The sequence below is a fragment of the Gossypium arboreum genome, chromosome 12, assembly GCF_025698485.1.
Source record: "Gossypium arboreum isolate Shixiya-1 chromosome 12, ASM2569848v2, whole genome shotgun sequence".
NCBI classification, from domain to species: Eukaryota; Viridiplantae; Streptophyta; class Magnoliopsida; order Malvales; family Malvaceae; genus Gossypium; species Gossypium arboreum.
In genome coordinates, this window is record NC_069081.1 from 116,404,481 (window position 1) to 116,428,286 (window position 23,806).

At 30.8% G+C, this 23,806-nt stretch overlaps 4 protein-coding genes across 5 annotated transcripts; all 4 read left to right on the top strand.

Moving 5' to 3' along the window:
- The first annotated feature begins 1,559 nt into the window (after positions 1-1,559).
- LOC108476485 (uncharacterized) lies at positions 1,560-5,484 on the top strand. Of its 2 annotated transcripts, XM_017778686.2 has the most exons (7): positions 1,560-1,703; positions 1,804-1,857; positions 1,989-2,121; positions 2,615-2,773; positions 3,606-3,866; positions 4,348-5,016; positions 5,217-5,484. In XM_017778686.2, the coding sequence occupies exons 3-7, from the start codon at positions 2,041-2,043 to the stop codon at positions 5,301-5,303; spliced, it is 1,257 nt and encodes a 418-aa protein (XP_017634175.1). In that variant the 5' UTR covers positions 1,560-1,703; positions 1,804-1,857; positions 1,989-2,040; the 3' UTR covers positions 5,304-5,484. The 2 variants fall into 2 exon arrangements, with proteins under 2 accessions (XP_017634175.1, XP_052879143.1); XM_053023183.1 differs by having other exon boundaries at positions 1,596-1,857.
- Positions 5,485-11,406: 5,922 nt separating this feature from the next.
- Positions 11,407-12,251, top strand: LOC108478825 (uncharacterized). Its single transcript, XM_017781282.2, has one exon. It carries the CDS (start codon positions 11,602-11,604, stop codon positions 11,923-11,925), a length of 324 nt encoding a protein of 107 aa, XP_017636771.1. The 5' UTR covers positions 11,407-11,601; the 3' UTR covers positions 11,926-12,251.
- Positions 12,252-13,836: 1,585 nt separating this feature from the next.
- On the top strand, positions 13,837-15,849 carry LOC108477296 (uncharacterized). Its single transcript, XM_017779799.2, has 3 exons — positions 13,837-14,078; positions 14,343-14,494; positions 15,656-15,849. Exons 1-3 carry the CDS (start codon positions 14,009-14,011, stop codon positions 15,671-15,673), a joined length of 240 nt encoding a protein of 79 aa, XP_017635288.1. The 5' UTR covers positions 13,837-14,008; the 3' UTR covers positions 15,674-15,849.
- Positions 15,850-18,051: 2,202 nt separating this feature from the next.
- Positions 18,052-21,089, top strand: LOC108479317 (uncharacterized). The gene is made up of 8 exons (XM_017781845.2): positions 18,052-18,249; positions 19,043-19,183; positions 19,276-19,384; positions 19,475-19,557; positions 19,745-19,808; positions 19,899-20,016; positions 20,307-20,461; positions 20,635-21,089. The coding sequence occupies exons 1-8, from the start codon at positions 18,089-18,091 to the stop codon at positions 20,707-20,709; spliced, it is 906 nt and encodes a 301-aa protein (XP_017637334.2). The 5' UTR covers positions 18,052-18,088; the 3' UTR covers positions 20,710-21,089.
- Positions 21,090-23,806: the final 2,717 nt, after the last annotated feature.

The following is a 23,806-nucleotide window of genomic DNA, read 5'->3' on the forward strand; positions in this document are numbered from 1 at the left end:
TCATCAATGGATATTTATTTTCTCACAAGGTTACTTTTTAAGGATAATATTTGGCCCACAAGAGAGTGTTTGGAGAGTCATTTAATAATTGGATTTGAGTGTAATTATTATTTATAATTATACAAAGATAATATGTTTAAGTAACTATTATAATAAGTAGGTATTATCGAATTGGGTGTCATTGAAGCACAATTAGATTTAATTAATTACCACTCAAATTTAATTTTTAAAAATAATTTTATACAAGTTATAAAATTTATATTATAAACATGAGTATTTGAGATGATTATGGTATAAATTTTCTTATATTATAAATCGTAAAAAATATATTATAAAAATAATTTGTGTGTTTTATAAAGTTACAACAAATAAACATATTATTTGAATCCTAAAAATTATAAATCTATTATCAAAAGTTTATTATAAAAATAATTTATACGCTATAAATGTGTTATAATATATTTACTTATAAAATTTATGGTCAATAAGTATAGACATATCTAATTTCTATGTCCATGCTACATATTATAGAAATAATATACTTATTGATAAAAAATATTATAATTTTGTAATATAACTTAGTTATAAAATGACAAAAAAATTATTTATAAGAAACGTTATTTAAAATTATTGAACAATTTATAAAACAATATTAATGTATTATAAATGAGATATAATCTAGCATAAGTTTTCTCCAATTTAAGTTTGTATAAGTTGTTAATTAAAGCTATAAACAAAATGGATTGTAAATCTAAATATTATAATGTTAATGCTAATTATGCAAATACAAAATATTTTATTTCACTATATCATAGGGTATGATACTATTCGAGAGAATAGTATCATTAGAAAAAAACACCACAAGTAGCTCACGAACTATTTGACTTGAGACATTTAAGGTTTCGAAATATGATTGAGAAGATATTTGTTGTTCTAAAATTTTTTCTTATATTAACATTACATTAGTATAGTATAAAAAAAAGGTTAAATCGTACAAGCATGTTGCACATTTATTAACTGCAATTATAGGTGGAATTGAGACTATTCATACTTCAAATAGTACATGAAATAATAAGATATTGATAATAGTAATTATACAAATTCAAATTCAGATGATGATGAACTTGATCAATGACCAACGTACGATGATAAATAGCATTTGCACTAAAATAATTAATAAAATTGCATACGATACTTATTTTTTTGTTAGTTTTATTAGTTGTTGTATTATTGATTACTTTTTAAACTTACAATATATATATATGATGATTTGATTTTAAAATGTAAATAAAAATAAAAATATTAAATTATAAATAAACTAAAATATAAAATGATTGTGCACAATATAACCTTTATTTTTATTTTTTGTAATTTAAAGAAAAATAAATAATCAATCTAAGGGAAAGCATAATTCATAACCATACTATTTGATATAATAAATTTTCAATCTCGTAAAGATTATAATTTACAGCAGAACATAATAATTCAGAATGAAAATTTCCAAAATTCCGTAAATCAAGACGCAAGAAAATGAAAAATCCTAATTTCACAATAAAACAACACGTAACCATTGAAAACATTTTGGAAGATAAATGAGAAAGCAAATTGGAGGGAACGGACCACGTAATTTGATTCCATTAGGGCACATTGTGGCGGGAAAATGACCTAACACTTCTTAGTCCCTTACTCCTCTATCTTACTCGGTATATTTAAACCCTAGCTCATCCTCTCTCAATTTTCAATCCCTAATTCTTGTTCCTTTTTTTTTTTCCTCTGATTTTCTCTCTCACGTTTGGTCAACAGTTGTTTGATACATTATCGACCGCCTCAAAATCCGTTAATTGCGGGTTTGAAAAGGTACCTTTATTCGTTTTTTCAATGTTAGGGTTTCTCATTATACGGCACAACTTAGATTCCCCAAATGAATAAAATATCCTTTTGTCATTTTAGTTAATATTTTTCGGGTTTTTGTTCATATTCAACTCCAGGTTCGAGGAGTAGAGATTTTTTGTTTTTGACGGTCCTGGTGATTTGGGGGAAATGGCTGCCGATCTCGACGATGATGGTGAACAGACTGTGTCAATCAACGAGTATCTTGAGAGTATCGAAGAAGAAGAGTTGGTAAAAACCTGTCTACCGTCTTTATCTGTTTAGGGTTTTGTTTTGCAGGAATGATTGAATTTAATCAGGGCTTTTCTCTTTCGTCTGGTTTACTGATATGGGAATATTTTTTTCCTCGTTTTATTCTTTGGCTACCAAAGATGGTTATTATTATTATTATTATTATTATTTTTTGCTTCTGGAGCTGAAATTTTGGTTGAAACATATTTAGTACATGAATTGTTGTGTGAAAGTTGATTAAAATTTGGGAAAATTTCTGGGAGTCTAGCTTTATGTTGTTAATTCTATACTAACTCGGAATGCATGGTACGAGTGCAAGTCTAAGATTGATCAAATATATCATATATCCTAAATTTATATTAAAAAAGTATTAGGTGCAAATGATAATCAAGTATAAAAAGTTTGAACTAGCTATTGATTGTTTTTATCTGTGCTTCCTTCAGCTATATATGCTGTTGGGCAAAATGTAACTTCTTTTATTTTTATTCTAAAGGAGGCTGATTTGGTTTTGGGTGGAGATGAGGGCGATGAGTGTACCTATTCTAAAGGTTACATGAAGAGACAGGCAATTTTCTCATGCCTGACATGCACCCCTGAGGGGAATGCTGGAATTTGTACGGCTTGCTGCTTGTCTTGCCATGATGGCCATGAGGTATTTTCCTTTGGATCATCATTTAAAGCGTGGGAGATCCCCTCAGCTAACTTTATCTCTCATTCTGAAAGCTAAGCTTTAATTCGTTGCTAATAGTATAAACATGTGAGTGAAATTTGTTAGAGGGGAAGTTTGTGTGGTGTTTTTGCTTAGACATGACATTTTGAGTTGTGTTTTATAGTTAGCTCTTTGTTGGGCATGCTCCCTGTTACAGGCTGCTTTAGCAAGTCATGTAACAGTCAATAAGATGCAAAGTTGGAACTTCATTCCTATCATCATAATATTTTCAACAAAAGGAGCTTTTTCCTTTACATCATCCTTTTAAATTGGAATAACATTCACCTATTTGCTTCTGGATCAGTGTTAACTGTACTAAACATTCACACTGCACACTGTTCCAATATCTAACTCTGCTCATTGGGAGTGGCTTCAGGGCATATTTTTACCTGCTTCTCCTATTAATATGTTCTATAATGGAAGAACTCGTGAATTGGTTTAACAATTCTTGATTGCTTAAAACGTGGGACATGCAAGATTCTCATTTTGATTAGCTCAGATGGCCATTAGAAATTCTGCAGTCTTATTTGAGTTTTGAGTACTGAACATAAGTTACGTATGCTGTTATCAAATAAGAAAGAATTGCATGTGCTTACTTGAATGTTGGGCTTAAGTTATGTGTGTTGTGCTGGAAATGTTATTTGTGCCCAATTTCTCAAGGTTTTCAAGGAGAAGTATTTACTTTACTTGTTTTTCTTTGTATAAGTATTCAATCTTATTATTTCTATCTGTCTACATGAATGTAAGGGATTTTCTTTGTTACCCTGTGTTAAAGGTTTTGGAGCTCTGGACCAAGAGAAATTTTAGATGTGATTGTGGAAATTCAAAATTCAGAGAGTTCTCATGCAAGCTTTCCCCAAATAAAGATGTAGAGAATGTAGAGAATTCATATAATCACAACTTCAAAGGTTTATACTGTACTTGCAATCGCCCCTATCCAGATCCAGATCTCCAGGAGCAAGAAGAAATGATACAGTGCTGTATGTGTGAGGACTGGTTTCATGAGGAGCATATCAGTCTCGGTTCCCCTAATGAGGTTGGTAAGCTGGGTCGTGGTGCATATACTCCATTTCTGTATCATGTTTTTTTTTTTTTTTTCACTAGTTTTTTGCCAACAGCACAATATTTTGGTTTCTCTGTTAAAACTTTTGGCAATCTAGAGATACCCTATTGAGTGAGTTCATGTTAATGTTTGCCATTGTTTTTCTTATACTAATTATGAATTACTTCTCCCTTTGAGGCTGGATATGGGTTTTAATTATTTGTAAACAGTGAAAATTTGGGTAAACATGTTTTCTGATGACAATATATTAGTTTGAACTTTGAAGTACCTTTCCATGGGCAAGTTTTTACATAGTTAATATAGTTGAAGTTGAGCAATGTAAACTAGCTATATCTTGATCTTGGGCATTGAAAATGGGGAAGTGAAAACAATGTTATTTTAGCAGCTTTTGCTCTAATCTTGGAGTTATTGGTATCGGGAAATAGATTATGATCTGAAAATACTGGTATGACAGATTCCTAGAGATGAGGAAGGGGAGCCTCTATACGAGGATTTCATATGCAAGGCATGCTCAGCGATTTGTTCTTTTCTGACTCTATATCCTAAAACCATACGGGCAACAGGGAAACAACCTGTTGCTTCTGTTGCAACTGGCAAGGATAAAAGTGTGCTGGAAGACATCCCTCCTAAAGATGAACCTGGGAAACTTGACAATGATGTGTGCTCTGACACTGTCCAAAATAATTTGGTTGCTGATATGAATCATGGCTCTGTATCTGATGACAAGAAGTTTGTTGTTGGTGAAAGCTCCCAGAACAATGATAGCTCAAGTCTGTCCCAAAGTATTGCCAATTCAAATGGTACTTGTATTCTTGGAGTAGACTGGATGGCTGCATCAATTGATTCAGAAAGTAGACCGCTTTTTCTTTCTAAGAATTGGAGAGATGTCCTCTGCAGATGTGACAAGTGCTTAGATATGTACAAGCAGAAACATATCAGTTATCTACTTGACAAAGAAGATTCAATAGCAGAGTATGAAAAAAATGCAAAGCAAAAGAGGGAAGAGAAGTTGCAGAAAAGGGAAGGTGCTGAATTAAATTTCTTTAACAATCTTGGTCATGTAGAAAAAATGGAGATTCTGAATGGCATTGCAGACTTCAAAGATGAGTTCCGGTCTTTCCTGGTATGGCATTGATTGTGTCTTTTTGTTTTTGTTGGCATGCTTATCTTTTTAGGTTCTAACTTATAATGATTATATTGCAAGTAAGCCATGCATTTACTTTTTCATGTTCCTACGTCAGATTCTTTGTTTATGCATCTTTCAAAAGCCAAATTGTTGTCCGTGTGAATTATCTATCACTTTTTTTTTGTTTAAATATTTAGGGGTCAGTTGATCCTTCAAAGGCAATCACAGCAGCTGATGTCAACCAGATTTTCGAGAACCTTAAAAACAAGCGACGGCGCGTGTAGATTGAAGCTTTTTTACTGGATATTACTGCACTGGCTCAGTTTGAACTTGGACACTACTGCTTCTAATATTATGAACTATGTTGCACTTGTGTTTTAATGACTCTGTGTTAACTAGACTTCTGTATTAGCTGAAGTTGTGCTATCTATGTTTCACAATATATATGTGCCGTGTTCAAATCAACATGCTTAGCAGGCTATCAGCAGCAACAACAGCAAGTACAACGTTAAAGATGTTTTTAATCTACTTTCTGCATATCTTAGGGTGTTTTTTAGTGGTGTTTGAGGGATTTTGCAGCATTCTCTAAAAAGCGTACCAAAATTTTAAAACTTGCCAAAAAGAAATTTAACGCGTTAGAAATATTTTGGTATGCGCGTCGAGCGTACTGTGGAATTTTCAATGGTGTTTAGCATTGACATTGGAGAACGCTTTTCAAGCTAAAAGTAACACAGAATAAATAGCTTTCAAGTCAAATCAGCTTGAATTATCTTAACTATAAATTATAAATATGATTAATATATTCAAATTAAATTTTGCAAATAATTATATTTTATGTATTATTAACGGTAAGTTATCACACGTTATTGTATTACATTTTGTATTATGTAATCTGAGTTTAATATATTTGTTAATTCTGAAGTAATAATGTCCATGCTAATAATAATGTTTTTCCAATTAAGTAATTTATTTCATCACTTCATAAATATAGTGTTATGTTTTTATGTAATTTTAATATTTAAAATATTTTTATATATTGAAATTAGGTTTTGAAAACAATTTAGATTTATTACTTAAATCTGGCTAAGTTAAAACATACCGACGCCTAACGATACGGCTGTTTCAGCCGACTTCATTTCATATTATTTAACTGCACGGGCCCCACCTAAAAATTGATGTCTTTGGAGTTCACCAGACAAAGTAGGCAGGCACGATCAAACCCTTATTTTAATTATGGATGAAAGCTATGGGTTTTAAATTAAAGGAAAAAATAGTATTAAAGGCCTAACCTTGTAGCCCCCGAGTCAAACCAAGATGCTTAGTCATTTTTGTCTTTTAAGTAAAGATTTGGGGTCTATATTATGTTGGTCACGAGACAAACAGGAAAAAGAAGAAAAAGAAGCAAAGCAATGGATATTCGTTTTTCTCATGTAAAATGATAGGGTTTATATGTCTTGTACAAATTTAATATCCCCGATTGTTTTCGGCTTTGTCAGGCTGCATGGTATAGGACATTATTTGAATAATTTCATTAAATCCGTTCCTCCAGTATTTTCGTGGTCTAATTTGCTCTCCATTTGTTTGACAATTTATAACACTATTTAAACCAAACATTTGAATATTAGAATATGATATTTGACAAAAGTCCATTAAAAGCTATTTATCAATTGTATCAATAACTTTCTCAAACTAAAAACCAAAAATTAAATCACTTGAGTGAATACATTGTGCTAAAAAAACACCCTAATTAATGTTCTTTTACTTTATTGATTGGTTAGTAATTAACATCTTTTCTTGTAATGATTAAAATTAATTATCACCTCTCCACTCACTTTTTATCTCATTTAATTGTTATACATATTTTTATTATTGTATTATTATTAAATATTAAAAATCTATTAAAACTGTATGATTATTATATTAATCAACATATTTTTTTTATTATATTCATTATTTTATACACATATGAATACATGTAATCTCAAAACACGAGCAAAATGCTAAATATAATAGAGGATTATTGTTGAATATATATTAATTTATTATATTTTAGCATGTTTGCTCATATTTTGTATTTATGTATTCATATAAATGTTTAACAATAATCCTATAAGGAAAAAAACATGTTGAATAATAATAATATTTATATTTTTGGATAATAATCAACAATTGAAACTTTGTAATCTCATAATAATTTATACAATAATAATACTTATAATTAATTTAATAATAATAATAATAATATATATATATATATATATATAACAATTAAATAAGATAAAAAGTGAGTGAAGAGGTGATAATTAATTTTAATCAGTAAAAAGATGTTAATTATTAACCAATTAATAAAGTAAAAGAACATTAATTAATAACTAATTATTAATTATAATAAATGTGTGTTATTTATTAGGGTGTTCTTTTTAGTATGTTGAGGTTTTTTTTAGCCAACCGTTTTAATTTTCCATTTGCTTTGGCAAAGAGAAAAAGGGTATTCATAAATGGTGTATGCAAGGCATGGGCTCCCACACTTGAGGTCAAAATAAAACATCAAATTTGTCAACACTTCATATTTAAAACAAAGTTTCAAGTAGAAGACAAAGCGTTCGGTTGCAGTTACTTCCACGAGGAAATGAAAAAAAAAAAAGAAGAGATATGGTTACATGTGTTCCCACAGTGTTTTTAACTTATTTGAAACCACTCACTCCCCACTACCTAATCTTCGGAGGCTGTCCACTACATTGTTTTGTGTTTCTTATGCAAAGTCTTTATTTTATCAACAACAAAATACATGGCCATTGACCAAACTAATGTCGCAATAGCATCTAGGTAGCTAGGTTTATATTTATATTATTTGGATATGAGATGAGTGTGAGATCAGAGTTTGTATGCAATATGAATGTGTTTAAAATTTTGATACCTAAACTAGGTTTTTTTTTCAATTTAATATATAAATATGTCAAATTTTTTTACTTAAATTAATATTTAAGGTAAATGACTTGAATCAAATTTGAATTATGAGATGAATGTTAGGTATTAACTTGAACTAAAAAGCGAAATTATGATACCTAACTAGCCCTAATATTTAAATTCAAAATATATATTTAACTTATATATTTATAAAGTATTTTGTGACATATATCTAAAAGAATCATATCTTATATATCATTTACAAAATATAACAAATACTAATATTTCAAAAAGGGTTTATATTGGGAAATTAAATTTTGTAGTTGGTTGCATCAAATAATTCACTGTCGGATGATGCATTAATTGTGGGGAAGTCAAAATTTTTGAATTAAAAGGAGAATGACAAAATGATCAAATGATTAAATTTCGAAAGGCAATAAAAACAGTAATTTTACATTCTATCTATATCTCTTTTTTATTTTAACACACGTCAATGTTCGTCATGATAACCTCAAACACAGTGGGTCATTTATAACTGTTGGTTGCCAGTTTTGTACACCCTAAATTGAAGCAACATGGTCGTCCCACGTCTACATGCATATTCCCCTATTTCATATTACTTCAATTTACACCCTTTCTTTTTCAACACAATTCTAGAGAATGTACTATTTGAGTTTTTCAATCAAAATCTTGAGTTTTCATTACAAAACACCATACATTAGTTATTAGAAAGAAGAAGAAAAAAAGAAGGCGGCAAAAAAAAATTGTTGCAGTGCTGCAGAGGATGTTATTCTTTGCAAATATTAATTATTGTTGAGATCAATCCGTATAAAAATTAAGATAATAAAAATAGAGAAGAACGAATACATATATTTTACGTGAAAAGTCTTTTAAGAGGGAAAAATCACGAGCAAAAGAAGTTCCGGCTTTTCACTAATTGAGTAAACAAATGAGAGTGATAAACCTAGATATACTAAATGTTAATTACTCAAAACTCTAAATACAAAAATTCAAAATCCCAAAGAGCAAACCGGTAAATAAAATCCTAAATCTCATAGGGCACTTAGAAAATGGGTGTAGAATATTTTCCATAATTACCACGAAATTCTCATCAAAATTCATATACGACTACATCTTGTCACCCTCAAAGAAAAGCCATTTTTTTTATTGGCATATCAAAATAGTATTATATAAAGCTCCTTTAAATAGGCTAAGATTAATAATCAGAATCTAATTGGAGAAGAAATCCTACTGAAAGTCTAAAACACGATTACCAAATAAGAAAACACATTGTGCTGTCACAACATTCTATTTGCCTCGTCCCGAAATCGTTCCTGTTTTGACCTTTCTTCGATTACTCGTGGATTCCATATCCTACAACTATTGTAAGTAAATTTGGTTTTTGGAGAAAAAATAAAATAATTATAAAATAGAGAAAAGATGGAGCTTTGTGATTGGATATTGGAGCATAAAATCTGTGTTCACACCATGTAGTAGAAAATATGCTTGCTGACCATGTGTATTGACAGAAATTAAGACCCTAACTAATTTTGAAAAAACAAAACAAAACAGCATTGAAGGAGTCCATGCAGATGTATTATACTGCGGGAGTCATGATTTGACTGATTTAAACCCATTTTTTTACCACTAAAACTTTTTAAAACATTGCATATATTATTTAATTGAAGTTATTTCATTTTGTTGATGCAAGATATATATGAAATTGGTACATATAAAGTTTTTAAAAATAATTTCATTTAATTTATATAAAAATAATTTACAATTAAAATAGAACATGATAATAAAATGTCTACATAACTGTTAGAAATTGTATGACCTGAATTTTGTTATTTGTTAAAAAAATAAATACAGTGATAAAATAAGAGAATTTGTGGGGACGAAAGGTCGAGGACCATAGCTCGCCACAGATTTCCATTAAACACAAAACTGGACTGGGGTTACGATCGGGGTCTGCCCTCGCGGTACAGACCATACAACACAAGTTGAATCTGTTTGAAATTATTATTCTTCTATTTGACTTTAATTAAAACAAGATTTTTCAACCTTTAAATAGATGTAGTCGAAAGTTCTCTTGTATTATTCATTTTCATGTTTCTTTTTCTAAAAAAGTTTTTAGGTATTGACTATGTTTATTGTAACAACAACATCAAAGTGTGGAAAGATGAACTTGTATGGCATTAGGTGGAAAAAATGTAGTAATTAATATATATATATATATTTTGCGGACAGAGAATCACCATGAAAGATTTAACAATCTTTTAAATATCCTGTTGTTTTTATCTTTTTAAAACGTAGTGCTTGCTTTTTAGTAACTTTTGAATTTCTAACATTTTCACCCAATATGGATGAAGAAGAAGATGGACATAAACTGGTGTTTTCAAATCAAGATTATTAATTATTTCATCGTTAAATATTGTCATTATCAGTCTATAAGCCGATCCTTGCATTAAGGAAAAAAAATTAACAAAAGGATCAAAAGTAGTTGAAACATTGTCTACGTAAATTCTGCCACTTCTTCATGCACACAAACCTCCACTTTAATAATATAAATATAATATCACGGCTCATCTTATATTAAAGTAGTTGGCATGTATGCTACATATTTAAAAAAAAATATTGTTCGTATTGTTATTAATATAGGAGAATGTGAATTTAAATGTACTTAGCGTATTATCTTTTATTTATAAAGTAAGAAAAAAATCATGAATAGTTCTAGACATTATATTAGATTTTTCGAGTGTAATTAACAAATACTTAGGATATTTTTTGTTCTATTTCTCCGTTTCTTTTATCAATTATATTTTATTAAATATATTTTGAATTTAATTAAATTATTGTCTAATTACTTTATTTGTAACTTTTATTAATAGATACACTTTCAAGTATGGGTTCAAATTCACACTTCAAATCGTCAAAAGCCGACAATTATTCTGTCTTTTCCGTTTTCTTACTTGAAACCTTTTTTATTTAGCCATCAAGTATACAATTATTAATTTTTCCTTTTTACAAAGTAAAAAGAAAATCACATTTTTAGCTCATCTTTTTAACTTTTTTCTTTTGTTTTAGTTTATCTTTACGAAACGAAAATTCAAGGTGTAAAAATAAAAACACTTCTTCTTATTTATGGCTAAATAAAAATATTTAGGTTCGAGTGTGTTAAAATACATTATCTTCTTATTTATAAGTTGAGTAGGAATTATAAATAATTTTATTTCTAAGCATTGTGTAAAAAAATAAATATAATCAAAATTTATAATAAAATTATATAAAAAATATTACACTAATAATAAATTTTAACATCCTCTCTCCCAACCAAAAAAATTAAATGGAATAGTAAATTGTGATAATTTATATTAAGTTGACTGCTCAGATGTCACTTAGTACGTAGAAAATCCAAGTCTCGTGAAGAAAATTAAGTCTTTTAAGTATACATAACTAAATAATTAATTAATTAACAGAGAGTGTTTTTATTGGTTTAGTGTATCTAATTTTGTCTATATATACCCTTATAATTCACATTCACATTCCACAAAATTTCTCAAACATTTTCTTACTTTCCAATACATCCCAGTACAAGTTTTTTAGATCAAGAAAGTAGTGGGTTTTGCTGGGTTTCTTTCTTTCTTTTTTTTAATTTTAAAGAAAGAGAAAATTATGGGGAATTGTATGATGAAGACATTGGGATCAAGGCCGCATCTGGAAGAAGAAGAAGAAGAAGAAGAAGAGATTGGTGAAGCAGCTTCAACTGATTATAAGAAGGAAAATGAAGGGAAGAAAAGCAGCATAAAGGTGAAGATAGTTCTTACAAAAGAGGAACTAGACTTGTTATTAGTGAAGCTGAAGAACAAGGGCAATGGTGGGAAGAGCTTAGAGGAAATTTTGGGTGAAATAGAGAAAGCAAGATCTGAGAAACTTGACTCTTCATGGAAACCTTCGTTGGAGAGTATCATGGAAGACGACGGTGTCATTAATTCATGAAACTTTCAATCCCTTTTCTGTAAATTACCCTCTCTCTCTTTTTTTTTTTTTTACATTCATATACTATTATACTTGCGTAACTCGATGACAAAGTATTTACCAGACTCTCCCCCACCCTTTTTTTTTTTCTCTGGATCTTTGGCATTGAGCGATGTATCTCTGCGTTGCTTAGCCTTATTAGGAGTTTTGTTTTTATAAAATTAATGCATCTTTTATGTCTGCATGGTTGCCACTTCAATCATCTGAAAAAAAAAAGGTTCGCTTGAAGATTGAGTGATGAAATTCTTGTTTTGGGACTGTATATATATGGAGTGTGAAATTAAGAATGTCGTTTTAATTTTACCTTACATGCAAATCTTATTGTTTTATAACACTTATCTTCAATCCTGTTCTGTTTATAGTGATAATAAACCTATTTGATCACAAATTAACAGACTAATTAACTCTGTAAAACCCTTTTCTTTTTGGTTCCAAAAAATTTATGAACATTGTTTAAAAAGGATCAGATCACTGTTTGTGGACCCCTTAGAAAAAATGGCGACTTTCTTCAAGTACTATTCATCGTCGGAAAGAAAAAAGGGAGAGAAGGAATTAACATAACTATATTTACACATATAATCATGAGCGGAAGATGTAACAGATGCTAGTCTAAAGCCGTGCTCCAAAAAAGAAAGTGCAAGGATTCGGTCTAATCTAATCCATCCAACTGCCGGTTCATTTTTATTTTATTTTGTTTTGGAATATGAGGAAATTAGAAAAAAAATTGCATTTAAAACATTATAAACATATTTAAATAGCAATAAGGGAAAATATTTAGTGTAAAATTTGTAAATTTCACAAACGAGCTATTTGACAAATATTTTATAAGAATATTTCAAATATTTAAAAAACAACACATTACAATTTTTTAAAGTCATTTGTGAAATAAAAGAAATACACTAATAGTATCTGAAATACTTAATCAAACAATAATAACATGAATATCAATTTTATATTATTGATTAAATTAAAAATTAAAAATATAAAATATGATCAAAATTTATAATGAGATTGTTTAAAAAGAATTAAAACATCAACAAAATTACTTATATCAATTTATTCATTGAAAGCCGATTGAGTCTTAACTCAGTTGGTATCGATATTGTTGTCAATGCAAGATAACGTGAATTCGAGTGTGTTAAAGTATATTATTCTCTCATTTAAGAGTAGGGAAGGGGTTATAAATAATTATAAGTATTGTATCAATAGGACAAAGGCTAATAATTATGATGTTCCACTTTTATAAAGTAAATAACAAAATTGTAAATTCAAAAATTTTCAGGGGAATTTGGGCCAATTAATTAATGAATATAAGGTAATTTTTTTCAAATTGGGCCAAATTAAAAGCTTAAAAAAATAGTTCTATCAAATTGGGCAAATCCAATCTTAATTGAAAATCCATGTCAGAAAAAAAGTCGAGTGTAAAAACTAAATTTGATATTGAAGTTGTTTACGGCATCCCCAAGTTAATAGGAACTAAATTTAATTAGCAGATGGAATTAATTTCATGTACCATCTTTAATTTCTAACATTTGGCGGTGTCTTAACCTTATAATTATGGATTCCCTGAATCAATAAAAAGTAACGAGGAATAGTTCCTATTAATTCTTAGATTAAGAAATTGCATAGTCGAGAACGAATAGAAAAATAAGAAGCGAAAACATAAAGGACAATTGTATAACCCAAAAATACAGTCTTGCGGGAGGACAATTGTTATGCGTCACTTAAACTGTACATGTGACACTACCAAAAGGTGGTAAGGTACATACCGATTATTTTAATAATTGGGCCAGTGTCCATAAAGTTAACCCTTGATTATTTTGTTCAACGGTGCGTTTGTTTTACTTCCACGAAGACGCTGTCGTTTAGTATAAAGTAGAAAATCAATTTTAATATTTTCGCTCTCTTTTTCCTTCCTGAAACATCGCCGCCTACTTTTCTACATAACGAGAAATCTCTGAAACCGGAGAATCATTCTTAATTGGAAAATCACCGTCAAACTTCTTTGAGAAAATTCCCATTGTACCAAAAAGGAAAAAGAAAAATGGGCCTAGCGCAAGCGATGAAGAGAATCCCTCGCATCAAGTTTCCTCAAAGACACCCCAAACCTTCTGGTATTCTTCTTTATATCCATTGACCCCTTCTATATCTCATCTTTTGTGTTTTCTTTGCTTTTGATTTCTTAATGTATTGTTAAATCTCATTCTGCCTTCTCTTTAATATGTTTTTTATGGTTTTCTCTATATCTGCATGTTTAACTGAAAGGGGGGATGTTTTTTGCTGAATCTGTAAACGCAAGTCAAATTGTTGTAAAAACTGTTTGCGATTGCAATTAATGGATGTTGGTGAAAAATGTGAAATCAAATCGATATTTGCAGATTCTGGGTTGCAGGCTCAGGTTGCAAGCAAAACTGGCGATGGTGATCTAACTTTCTTCTCTAGTTCTAAGGCTCCTGCAACTGTGGGAGGCAAAGCTTCTCTTCAACCCAAAAGAACGGCTGTTTCCAATGAGGAAATTGAGGCTATTTTGGTATGTAATCCGTCCTCTTTCGTGATGTTTTCAGGATTTAAATCTTTTTTTTTTTTTTTTTACATTGGACATTTATGTTGACCTATGTTACCTGGAGTTGTTTCATACTTGTAACATCATATCGCTAACCTAGATCTGAAATCCTTGTTGAGCCCATGTTGGACATTAAGGAAAATGAAAGTTTTGGGTAGATGTTGACTGCATTATATGTGTTAGGATCACTAACCTTGCTTATAAGAGATCAGTTGGACAGAGAATTTGGCGCTTAAGTCAACTTCATCCTTTGAAACCGTGGTGCATTAAAATGCATCAAATGCTTATGATCTAAGTTTTGTGATCTCTACTGGAGAAGAAATTTATCTTGTAATATCATATTTGAGCAATAAGAACTGTTGCCAGTTTATGTTGACCTATATTACCTGGAGTTGTTTCATATCTTTGAAACATCATACCACGTACCTAGACCTTAACCTGTGCAGAACACATGTTTGACATGAATACTTCAGGGAAAATGAAAATTTTGGGTAGATGTTGACTGCATTATACGTCTTGGGATCGCTAACTTTACTAGCCATAGTGCATTAAAATGCAGCAAACGTGTATGAACTAAGTGTTGTCATTGGGAGAAGAATTTTTATCTTGTACTGATATATTTGAGCAATAAGAGGGGTTGCCAGTTGGGTTTTATTTATGGAAAAACATACTATAACAGTCTGTGATTCTCAAAAAGAAAATCACTAACAAATTTCGATGATTCTCAAAAGAAATCACGGACAAATTTCAGCCACTAACTTCTAGGAAATAACTTCTTAAATAACTGGTTAAATAACTAAAGGGTGAATATCGGGAGGAATATGGACTCAATAGTATTTGTGATTTGTTAGGAACCTCACGGATTGTGAAGAAAGTTAAATCCTTTGGTTATGTGCATGAATTAGTATTGTATGTTTCCCTCTTTATTTTGATGTGCACATGCTTATGAACTATTGGTTTTTGATGTGGCCCTCTTTGTTCTTTTATTCTTTTGTGTGAAATGGATTCAGTCTTGCTCAGTGCTTAAAATTAACTTATTGAGCATGTACTGGAGGAATGGTTTTTCTCCCACTTCCTCTGTTTTAGCTTGCTAGACATCTGTTAATCCTTTTTTGGCCCTCTTGGCAGTTGGGTGGATGTTTCTGATCATCTGATGGAGTTTCAACAGGGAAGATGATTTCATGGACTTCTAAATGTTCTCATTCTTTTTTCTTATCGCAATATTGGAGCTTCGATTTTCAAATGACATTGGTGTGCTGTAAAACTAATAGGAAAGGGGACAAACACCATTTTTAATGAATAAACACAGAAAATCAAATGAATTATGGCTTCTTTTTTTTTCCTTCTCATTCATGTTTTGTATATTTTAAGTACTTAATTAATATTGGTTTGTGATGTTTGAAGTATCTCTGCCTGTGATTGATTCCTAACTAAGCTTAAAGAGTCAAAACCGCTCATAATTCTTACCTTCCATACACGAGAGTTGAGACAGATATCTTTTTGGATCCTTGTCTATCATAGCTTCAAGAACAGCAGATTTAGGATTCTTCGTCGCAAGGTCCAAAATTGTTGAGGCAAATTGTGAACTTTTCCACCAGTGAGCCGCTGCGATACATGTAGGATAGGTTGTTAAGAGTCTGGTGGTTTTAGTTTCTTTGTGGCAGCAAGTCCGGCAGTACTTTCTGCCACCCGGAGATTCTCTAGCGAGCCCCATAATTTCATTTCCGGAAGCATCTTCTGGAACTAAGAGAGTTCAGTGCTGTGCCACAAACTTTCTTCATCTCTAGTTGCAAGTGATGATGAGGCTTCTGCTACGTTTCTCTGAGTTCAATATCTATCGCCTTTTCTCCATGGCAGAGCCCCCTATCACCCATGATCTGACAAGTCAATCTTGCCAGAAAAAGCTTTTAGGATGTTTTAACAACTGGGAATACTAATCACAAACCATCCCGCAATGGACGGTGTACATTTAGTACCAACCACTGCAAATCAAAACAATGAATAATTGAATGGTCCACCGGTGGACCGAACCCCATCATTATTCATCCCTACCTCTTTATCATTAATTTGTAAAAATACAAATTCAATCATTATCAGTTATATATTAGTTATATATTCAAAATATATAAGATAATACCCTCACCAACTGATTCAATTCTTCTGACATAATTTGAACTCTTCTACTTTTATAATGGTATTAATAGATATAAATTAACAACACCTTTAATTGCTATCATTAAATCGAAAACTTCGTTTTTTTTCAAACAATGTTTCCCTAGTTTAGATTGTATGATCAAGTAAAAATGAAAAAAAAAATTGTCTCATCATTTTAATGTTCAATTAACTCATTGTTAAAGAGATTAAATTATATCAAATTGAAGTAGATAGATCAATTGATTCTTAAATTTTAAGAAAGTAAAGAGATTAAAGCTAATTAGATCAACTCATATTGATTAGTATTGGGAAAATATTTTCCGACACCCTTTTTACATGTTTTGTATATGTGTACATATATATTTTCTGCATTGAAGGTAAAGAGTAAGAGACTGAATTTGAAATTTATTTCAACTGAAGATTTGAAATTATGCAAAATATTTGTCTTATGTTTAAGTCAATTATTTATTTTTATATTACAAATTTGAAGAACGAGACAAGTTGGAGTGAAAATGCAGTAAAAGGTTGGTGCTTAGATGGCGAAATGGCTAATAAATTATGTTTGTAAGGATTTTGGTGAGTAATTATTTAGACCCCCAGGCAACTAAATATATGAGTCTTGATTATCCTTTAACAAATATTCAACAACACTAAATCATTATATTTTGTTAATTTCTGTCGACTTAATAGCACATTTAACTTTTTTTAAAAAAAATATTATGCCAATGATCTTAAGAGCACCAAAAACAAAAATATTAACTAAAATTAGATATAGAGAAGTTTTTCTTTTTATTATATCAAGTAACTATAGAGAAGTTTTTCCTTTTAAGCAAAGAATATTAATTTTAAGCAAGGAGAAAACAGAGGATAACACTTTTCTAATGAATGTTTTAAAACATTTCTTGAAGTCATCAAGTTAGATAAATTGGTATTTTCAATGTATATTAAAATTCATTAAAAATATTAATATATACTTTTAAAATTTATAATTAATTACGTTAACTCAAAATAAAAGTGATACTTTTTTAACATTTTTTCTCAATTTTTTTAAATATTAATTATATATACTTTTTTTTAATATTATTTTTAAAAGTATTTATAGTTCTTATTAATTTTAAATAAGAGAATATTACGTTTGTTAAAGGCCTACGCTGACATCATTGAGTAAATTAATGCCAAATGTGTAATCCACCACAAGACAACGGATGGATAATCGACAGATATAATTGGGACATGACAGCCGCATTATCCTAATCTAACCCTACCTTACAAAACAATAATTTTTGTTTTGCTCTTTATTTATTTTTTATGAGCAAAAAGGAAAATAAAGAAACAAGCAGGGGGTATGATAGTCTTTTTATATATCAATAAGATCAAAACTGGAAGAAACAACTCGTCAGACCGGTAATGGTTAGAAGAGGAGTCGAAACAGAACACAAAATCCTCTTTCCACTAGTAAATACAGAAAAGGAAAGGTCTTTCTTTCTTTTTAAATCAAATCATTGTCGAGCTTGTCCTTTGTTTTTCGACTCTTGCTGCTTGTACAAATTCAAGAGATCAACTTTTCTGTAAGCTCTGCAGAACCTTGGTTGTTACCTTATTTTCATATGATTTTGATTGATGGTTTTTTTTTTTTTTGAGTTTCTTCTTCTGGGTAGCTTTTTTTAGTTGTTGGTTTAGCTGTTGATTCTGGGTTTTCACTTCTTTTTTATGGGAAATATTTTTCTAGTTGTTTAAGCTGTTAGTTATGGTTTAATTGAACCACTTTTGGTATTATATAAAGAATTAATGGGAATTCAATGGTTTGATTTTTTTTCTTCTTGTTCATGGAAACCTTGTCCCTGTTGCATATTATGTTGGCCAAGTAATTTGTGGTTAGGACTTAGGAAAATGATAGAGCTTTAAGGAATTTTAATTATATGAAGTCTGACTGATGATTATATTGTGATTTTTCTGTCTTTTCTTGGCTGATATATTCCCTAAATGTTGTCAATTTTCATGTGTAGGCACCTTGTAGTTTACTAGAGATTTAGCTAGTTGACAAGTAGGGTTATGATGGACCTGAAATCTTATATGTTTTTATGTTTTTAAGGTCATACGCTTGCTTATTCTTCCAAAAGAACTCGAATCCCCTTTTGGAAATTAATTTGCTTATCACTTAGACTTCAGTCTTCATACACCAGCTTTTCTGGAATATTGTCTCGGGTTGTAAAGCCTTCTGAATAACTCAGTGACTAGAGCACTTATTAACAAACTCTGGACTTGGAAGCTTGTTAATCTCATCTTAAGCTTGGTTGAACTATACGAGTATGATTGCAATTTTTGGTTTTATTGGTAATAAGTTTGTACATCCTACTATAGTGAATATAACTTTATGGATGACGGTTTTGGGAAGATCAAGGTGATTCCAGATCATTTTCAAGTCTCAACTCCTCCCAGTGAGGATTCTCTTCAAAACAGAAGTTCACCTGATTCACAACCAAGTACTGGAAATTCTTCGAGGTATTACTTTCTGAAGGTGAAAAAGAGAATAATGCATTAAGGATTTCTAGTTCATATTATCTCAATATCTGTTGGTTCTTGCTTTAGGATAGGTCCCGTAGCAGTTTATGGTCTCGGCGAAAATTGAGAAGGGCTGCATTCATGTTGAATCTGTTCAGTTTACGTGGGTTGCCATGGAGTGGTGCTGATGGTCAGGAAAAGGTTCATATACTATCCTCTTTGAATTTTTCCGTTTGGTTTTATCGATGTTGAGACCTCTCTTATCACCAGAACTTTTATTTTCATTGACAGGTTCAATTGACTGCTGCAGAGTTGGAATCACTAAGGTCGGAACTTGCCGATATAGAAGAGAGAGAAGCTCACTTGAAAGCTCAGTAAGTAACAATTGAATCTTGATTTTTGAACCATGACTATATACGTGTGTCCATCATAATTTAATGTAGTGGAAGGATGATATTTAACAGTTTGAGCCATTAATGGTCTCTGAACCATTGATGTAATATTGAGATTTGGATTCAGTATTTCTACATTTCTTTTCATTGATGTTTCTGTTTTTTGCAGGTTGGAACATATCGATGAAATTTTGCGGTCAGCACGTCTTTCTGGCTATTTGTACATACGAAGTGTATGAATTGCTCTTCTTGCTACTTCATATTTTGTTCACGCATTGCTACTGTTCCAGGTAATGATTTTTCTATGTATTTTTCATTCCCAGAGGTGGACAGCGTTACCCGGAGAACCTGCTCCTATTGACGATATAGATGTTGACGACTGGCTTCCTAGATTCGTTGTTCTTCATGGCCAATGTATATTCTTCTATTTATGCTCCACAGGTAATTAGCCTTTGATGTATACTCCTTATTTTTTTCTTTTTTACTATAACAAATTGCAATATGGAAAATGACATAAAAGTTGTTGAAATTTCAAATTCGAGATGATCAAGCAATTTTTTATTTGTTCTCTTCTTTAATGAACACATCATTAAGTTTAAAATGAAGTATGGTCTAGAGTGATCACTAACAATAAAGGATTGATTCAATAGGCTGGTCGAATGTAAACACAGCATGGGCTGGTGGATCATAAACATTACTTGCTGATAAACTTCTTAATTTATACTTTGCAGATTTGAGCCCTCAAGATTCCACACTTCTGTCCGATGTTGTTGAAGTTGGTCCTCTGCCAAACTTTATAAGAGAAGGTGAAGGAACACAATATTCCTTTTATATATTAACTCGTCAAGGACTGCGTTACGAGTGTTCACATGTTTCTGAAGTACAGGTATAGTATACCTTGTGTACTCAATATGCATATATCAAAATACAATGTTTTAGACGAGTTTTTTGCATTTAGTTCTGCCATTCTAAACTCGTAGAATTCTCTTGCTCCGATTTCTTAAGTTTGTGTGTTCTCAAAATCAAATTTGACTTTGATTGTTTTCTCTCTTTTCCTAGGTGGACACATGGTTATCAGCTTTGCGGACAGACTGCAAGTTGGGTTCTGATGTTGAAGTCCCAAATGGTTCCTAACATGTGTTAGGGGTTCTTCTGTTAACAGTAACTCGGTTAGAGCTTATGCTACCCAGGTTCCTTATTTTTCTTGAGGTATCTATGTCCGATTCAAACATGTGTTCGGTCAATGATTCTCCAAACATTCGAAACAAATTGAAAATTATCTGTATTTGATACTTGTCCCAAGTTCTTGTGACATAGGTTAGAACTAGTATATCGAACCGGCTCCGGGATCTCACTAACAGTTCTTTTGTTGATGTACATATGATTGGCATTTCCAATAAATCAGCACCTTCTTGTATGAATCTCTTAGAGCTGGAATTGATTCAGTTAGAAATGAGAACTTTGGTTCCTGTTTTTCTTGCAATAAAACTGACGTGTGTTTGGATGCTAAGAAAGCTATTGGATGTTCGAAACTGTTTCGAGCAGTGGATTTTTAAAGCTTTATTGACTGCTTTTTTCTTTCCCCCCAGAAAGAAGAGAAACCCTCCAAAATTCGTTTCTTGTGATTAAAGCTCTTAATGCACTGACAAGACAGAACAAAAGATCCCATATAACTGGAATATCCAATTAAATATATATGTATGCACTGAGCTGACCACCACTAATGCACGGTAAAGCATAAGGTTGATTGAGAAGCAATCTCGTGTTGGGTCTTTGAGACAAACACAATTTTTAAAGTGTAAACTTCAGAAATAGTCCCTTATATTTGTTTAAATTTATGTTTAGGTCATCAATGGGTTATTTTTCAGAAATGACCCAAATAAATTAATTAATTATGAAAATAACTCAGGAGTAAAATCTTGTAAAAAAACAACCCGTTTTATACAGTGCCAGCCGGTGCTACCAAACACATCGGCAGCACTGACCCTAAATCATTAGTCAATCATCGTTTTTGTCTGAATAAATTTTTTTGGTGTCGCCACTGTGTTTGGTGGCACCGATATGTATTTTTTTCTAAATAGACGTTAAAAATACGAGTATGTTAGGGAAAGAAAAGAAAAAAATAATATTTTAATAGGTGTAGTCGTCTTCTCTAGCGTTATCAAAGATTTTTTGTTTTTAAATGTGTGGCAACACCCATTTTAGGAAAAAGTCAAATTTTTTGTGTCGTCAGGCTTTAAAAATTAATTATTTTGGGTGCAATCAGGTTGTTTGGCGACTTCAAAACGGTATTGATACAAAGATAGGTATCGATACTTTTGTGAAAGTATTGATACTTTGTTAATAGTGTCAATATTTTTTATTTTTGCTCAATTTTTCTGAACTTCTAAGTTGAAATTGATATTGATACCAGCTAGGGATATCAATACTTGGGTCCTTGTATCGATAGTATATTGAAGGTATAGATACTTCTGATACTGAGAGCAGTTTTACAAAATGTTTGAAATTTTTTTTACACCTATACCACCACACAGCCTAGCCACCAAAAACAAAAAAACTGAATTGTTTCTGACACTGGAAACGGTGGTGGCCATTAAATATTTTTTTTTTATTTTCTTCCCAATTTTTAATGAGTATCTGGAAAAAATATATAAATTAATCTTAAAAAAATATATTTTTTTAAAAAAGTCGATGATTGGTTAATAATGATTGACAGTACTAGTGAACATTATAAAAAACAGGTCATTTTCGTATAAAATTTTACTCCAATTTTTTTTTTAAAAAAAAACATAATTTGGTTGAAGATTATGATTGTTTGTGAAAGGAAAAGAAGGGAAGAAAGAAAAAAAGAAGAAGAGAGTATTACTGTTACGTTATGTGGGAGAGATAATAAATAAATAAATACATACATAAGTGGCGGGACCACAATAAAAATAAAAAATATGGCGTCCAAGTCAGAATTAACAGATTCCGTTATACTTTTAACCAATGATACCGGCAAAGTCATCAAATTATTATAAATTGCGTAACAATTGATACATCAGCGATCAAAACTTAAACAAAAATAAGGGGTTATTTTTGGAATTAACCCATTTTTAAAGGACAAAGAAAGAATAGCAATTTTTAAAAGTTTGTGTCTGCGGCTCCAAATGGTATTATCTCTTCACTTCATTTTCTTTTTAATATTATCGTATAACTGTGAATATCAAAGGTGTTTAAAAAGAAGGTTTTCCAGCAAATAAATATTGACAAAAGGAGAAACTTCCATTATTTTTTTCTCCCACGTTTTTCAGTGATTGAAGTGACAGATATATAGATGCTTCCTCTATAGTCTATTCCAATTGGGGCTTTGCTTTTGTAGTCCTTTACTTATTTATTTTTTTTGTAAGGATTTATTTATGTTTAAAATATTCTTTTTACTTCTCGTAAATTTAATGTAACGCCCCCTTTACCCGAGACCGTCGCCGGAGTCGAGCACGAGGAATTACTAAACTTATTTGAGCACTTAAACAAATTCAAACAATTTATATCACACTTTCCAAACAAGCTGTCCAACTGCGTTACAGATGCAAAAAAAATCATATCTCGAGTTACAAAACTCGAAATCCAAATCCGTAAATTTTCCCCAAATCTAGGCTCATATATCTACTTACTAACTTTTTTCTAGAATTTTTGGTTAGGCCAATTAGTACAGTTTATTAGTTGAAGTCTCCCCTGTTTCAGGGTTCGGCTGCTCTGACCCCTGTTCACTACGAACCAAATTTCTCCATGTACAGAATTCAAATATCCAAGACGTTTATTTCTATTAAAAATAGACTCAATAAGGAATCCATACATATATAGTATGACTCCTAATTAATTGTTTACAATTTTTAATGATTTTTACAAATCAGAACAGGGGAGTTCAAAATCACTCTGACCTTGTCTCACAAAAATTCAAATATCTCCTGATATGAAAGCCTTTTGCTTACACCGTTTCTTCTATGTGAAACTAGATTCAATAAAATTTAATTTCATATTTTATTCAACCTCTAATTAGATTTTCATGATTTATGGTAAATTTTCAAACTCAAACTACTGCTACTAACCAAAAACTGTTTTAGTACAAAATGTTGTTAACTAGTTTATAACATCTTTACTTCATTTCATTTAAACTCTATACATGCCATATAAATCTTCAAACATAAAACAAAAGCTACCGGAATTGATCTGGATAGTGTGCTTTGTTGTG

What these genes read in the sequence shown, in the direction of transcription:
- LOC108476485 (XM_017778686.2), top strand. Translation starts at nt 2,041, where the DNA reads ATGGCTGCCGATCTCGACGATGATGGTGAACAGACTGTGTCAATCAAC. An exon ending in GTCTCGGTTCCCCTAATGAG is followed by an intron (nt 3,867 to 4,347) that starts GTTGGTAAGCTG and finishes CTGGTATGACAG; the next exon opens with ATTCCTAGAGATGAGGAAGG. An exon ending in ATGAGTTCCGGTCTTTCCTG is followed by an intron (nt 5,017 to 5,216) that starts GTATGGCATTGA and finishes TTAAATATTTAG; the next exon opens with GGGTCAGTTGATCCTTCAAA.
- LOC108478825 (XM_017781282.2), top strand. Translation starts at nt 11,602, where the DNA reads ATGGGGAATTGTATGATGAAGACATTGGGATCAAGGCCGCATCTGGAA.
- LOC108477296 (XM_017779799.2), top strand. Translation starts at nt 14,009, where the DNA reads ATGGGCCTAGCGCAAGCGATGAAGAGAATCCCTCGCATCAAGTTTCCT. An exon ending in AAGACACCCCAAACCTTCTG is followed by an intron (nt 14,079 to 14,342) that starts GTATTCTTCTTT and finishes CGATATTTGCAG; the next exon opens with ATTCTGGGTTGCAGGCTCAG.
- LOC108479317 (XM_017781845.2), top strand. Translation starts at nt 18,089, where the DNA reads ATGGTTAGAAGAGGAGTCGAAACAGAACACAAAATCCTCTTTCCACTA. An exon ending in TTCAAGAGATCAACTTTTCT is followed by an intron (nt 18,250 to 19,042) that starts GTAAGCTCTGCA and finishes ATCCTACTATAG; the next exon opens with TGAATATAACTTTATGGATG. An exon ending in CTTCTATTTATGCTCCACAG is followed by an intron (nt 20,017 to 20,306) that starts GTAATTAGCCTT and finishes TATACTTTGCAG; the next exon opens with ATTTGAGCCCTCAAGATTCC.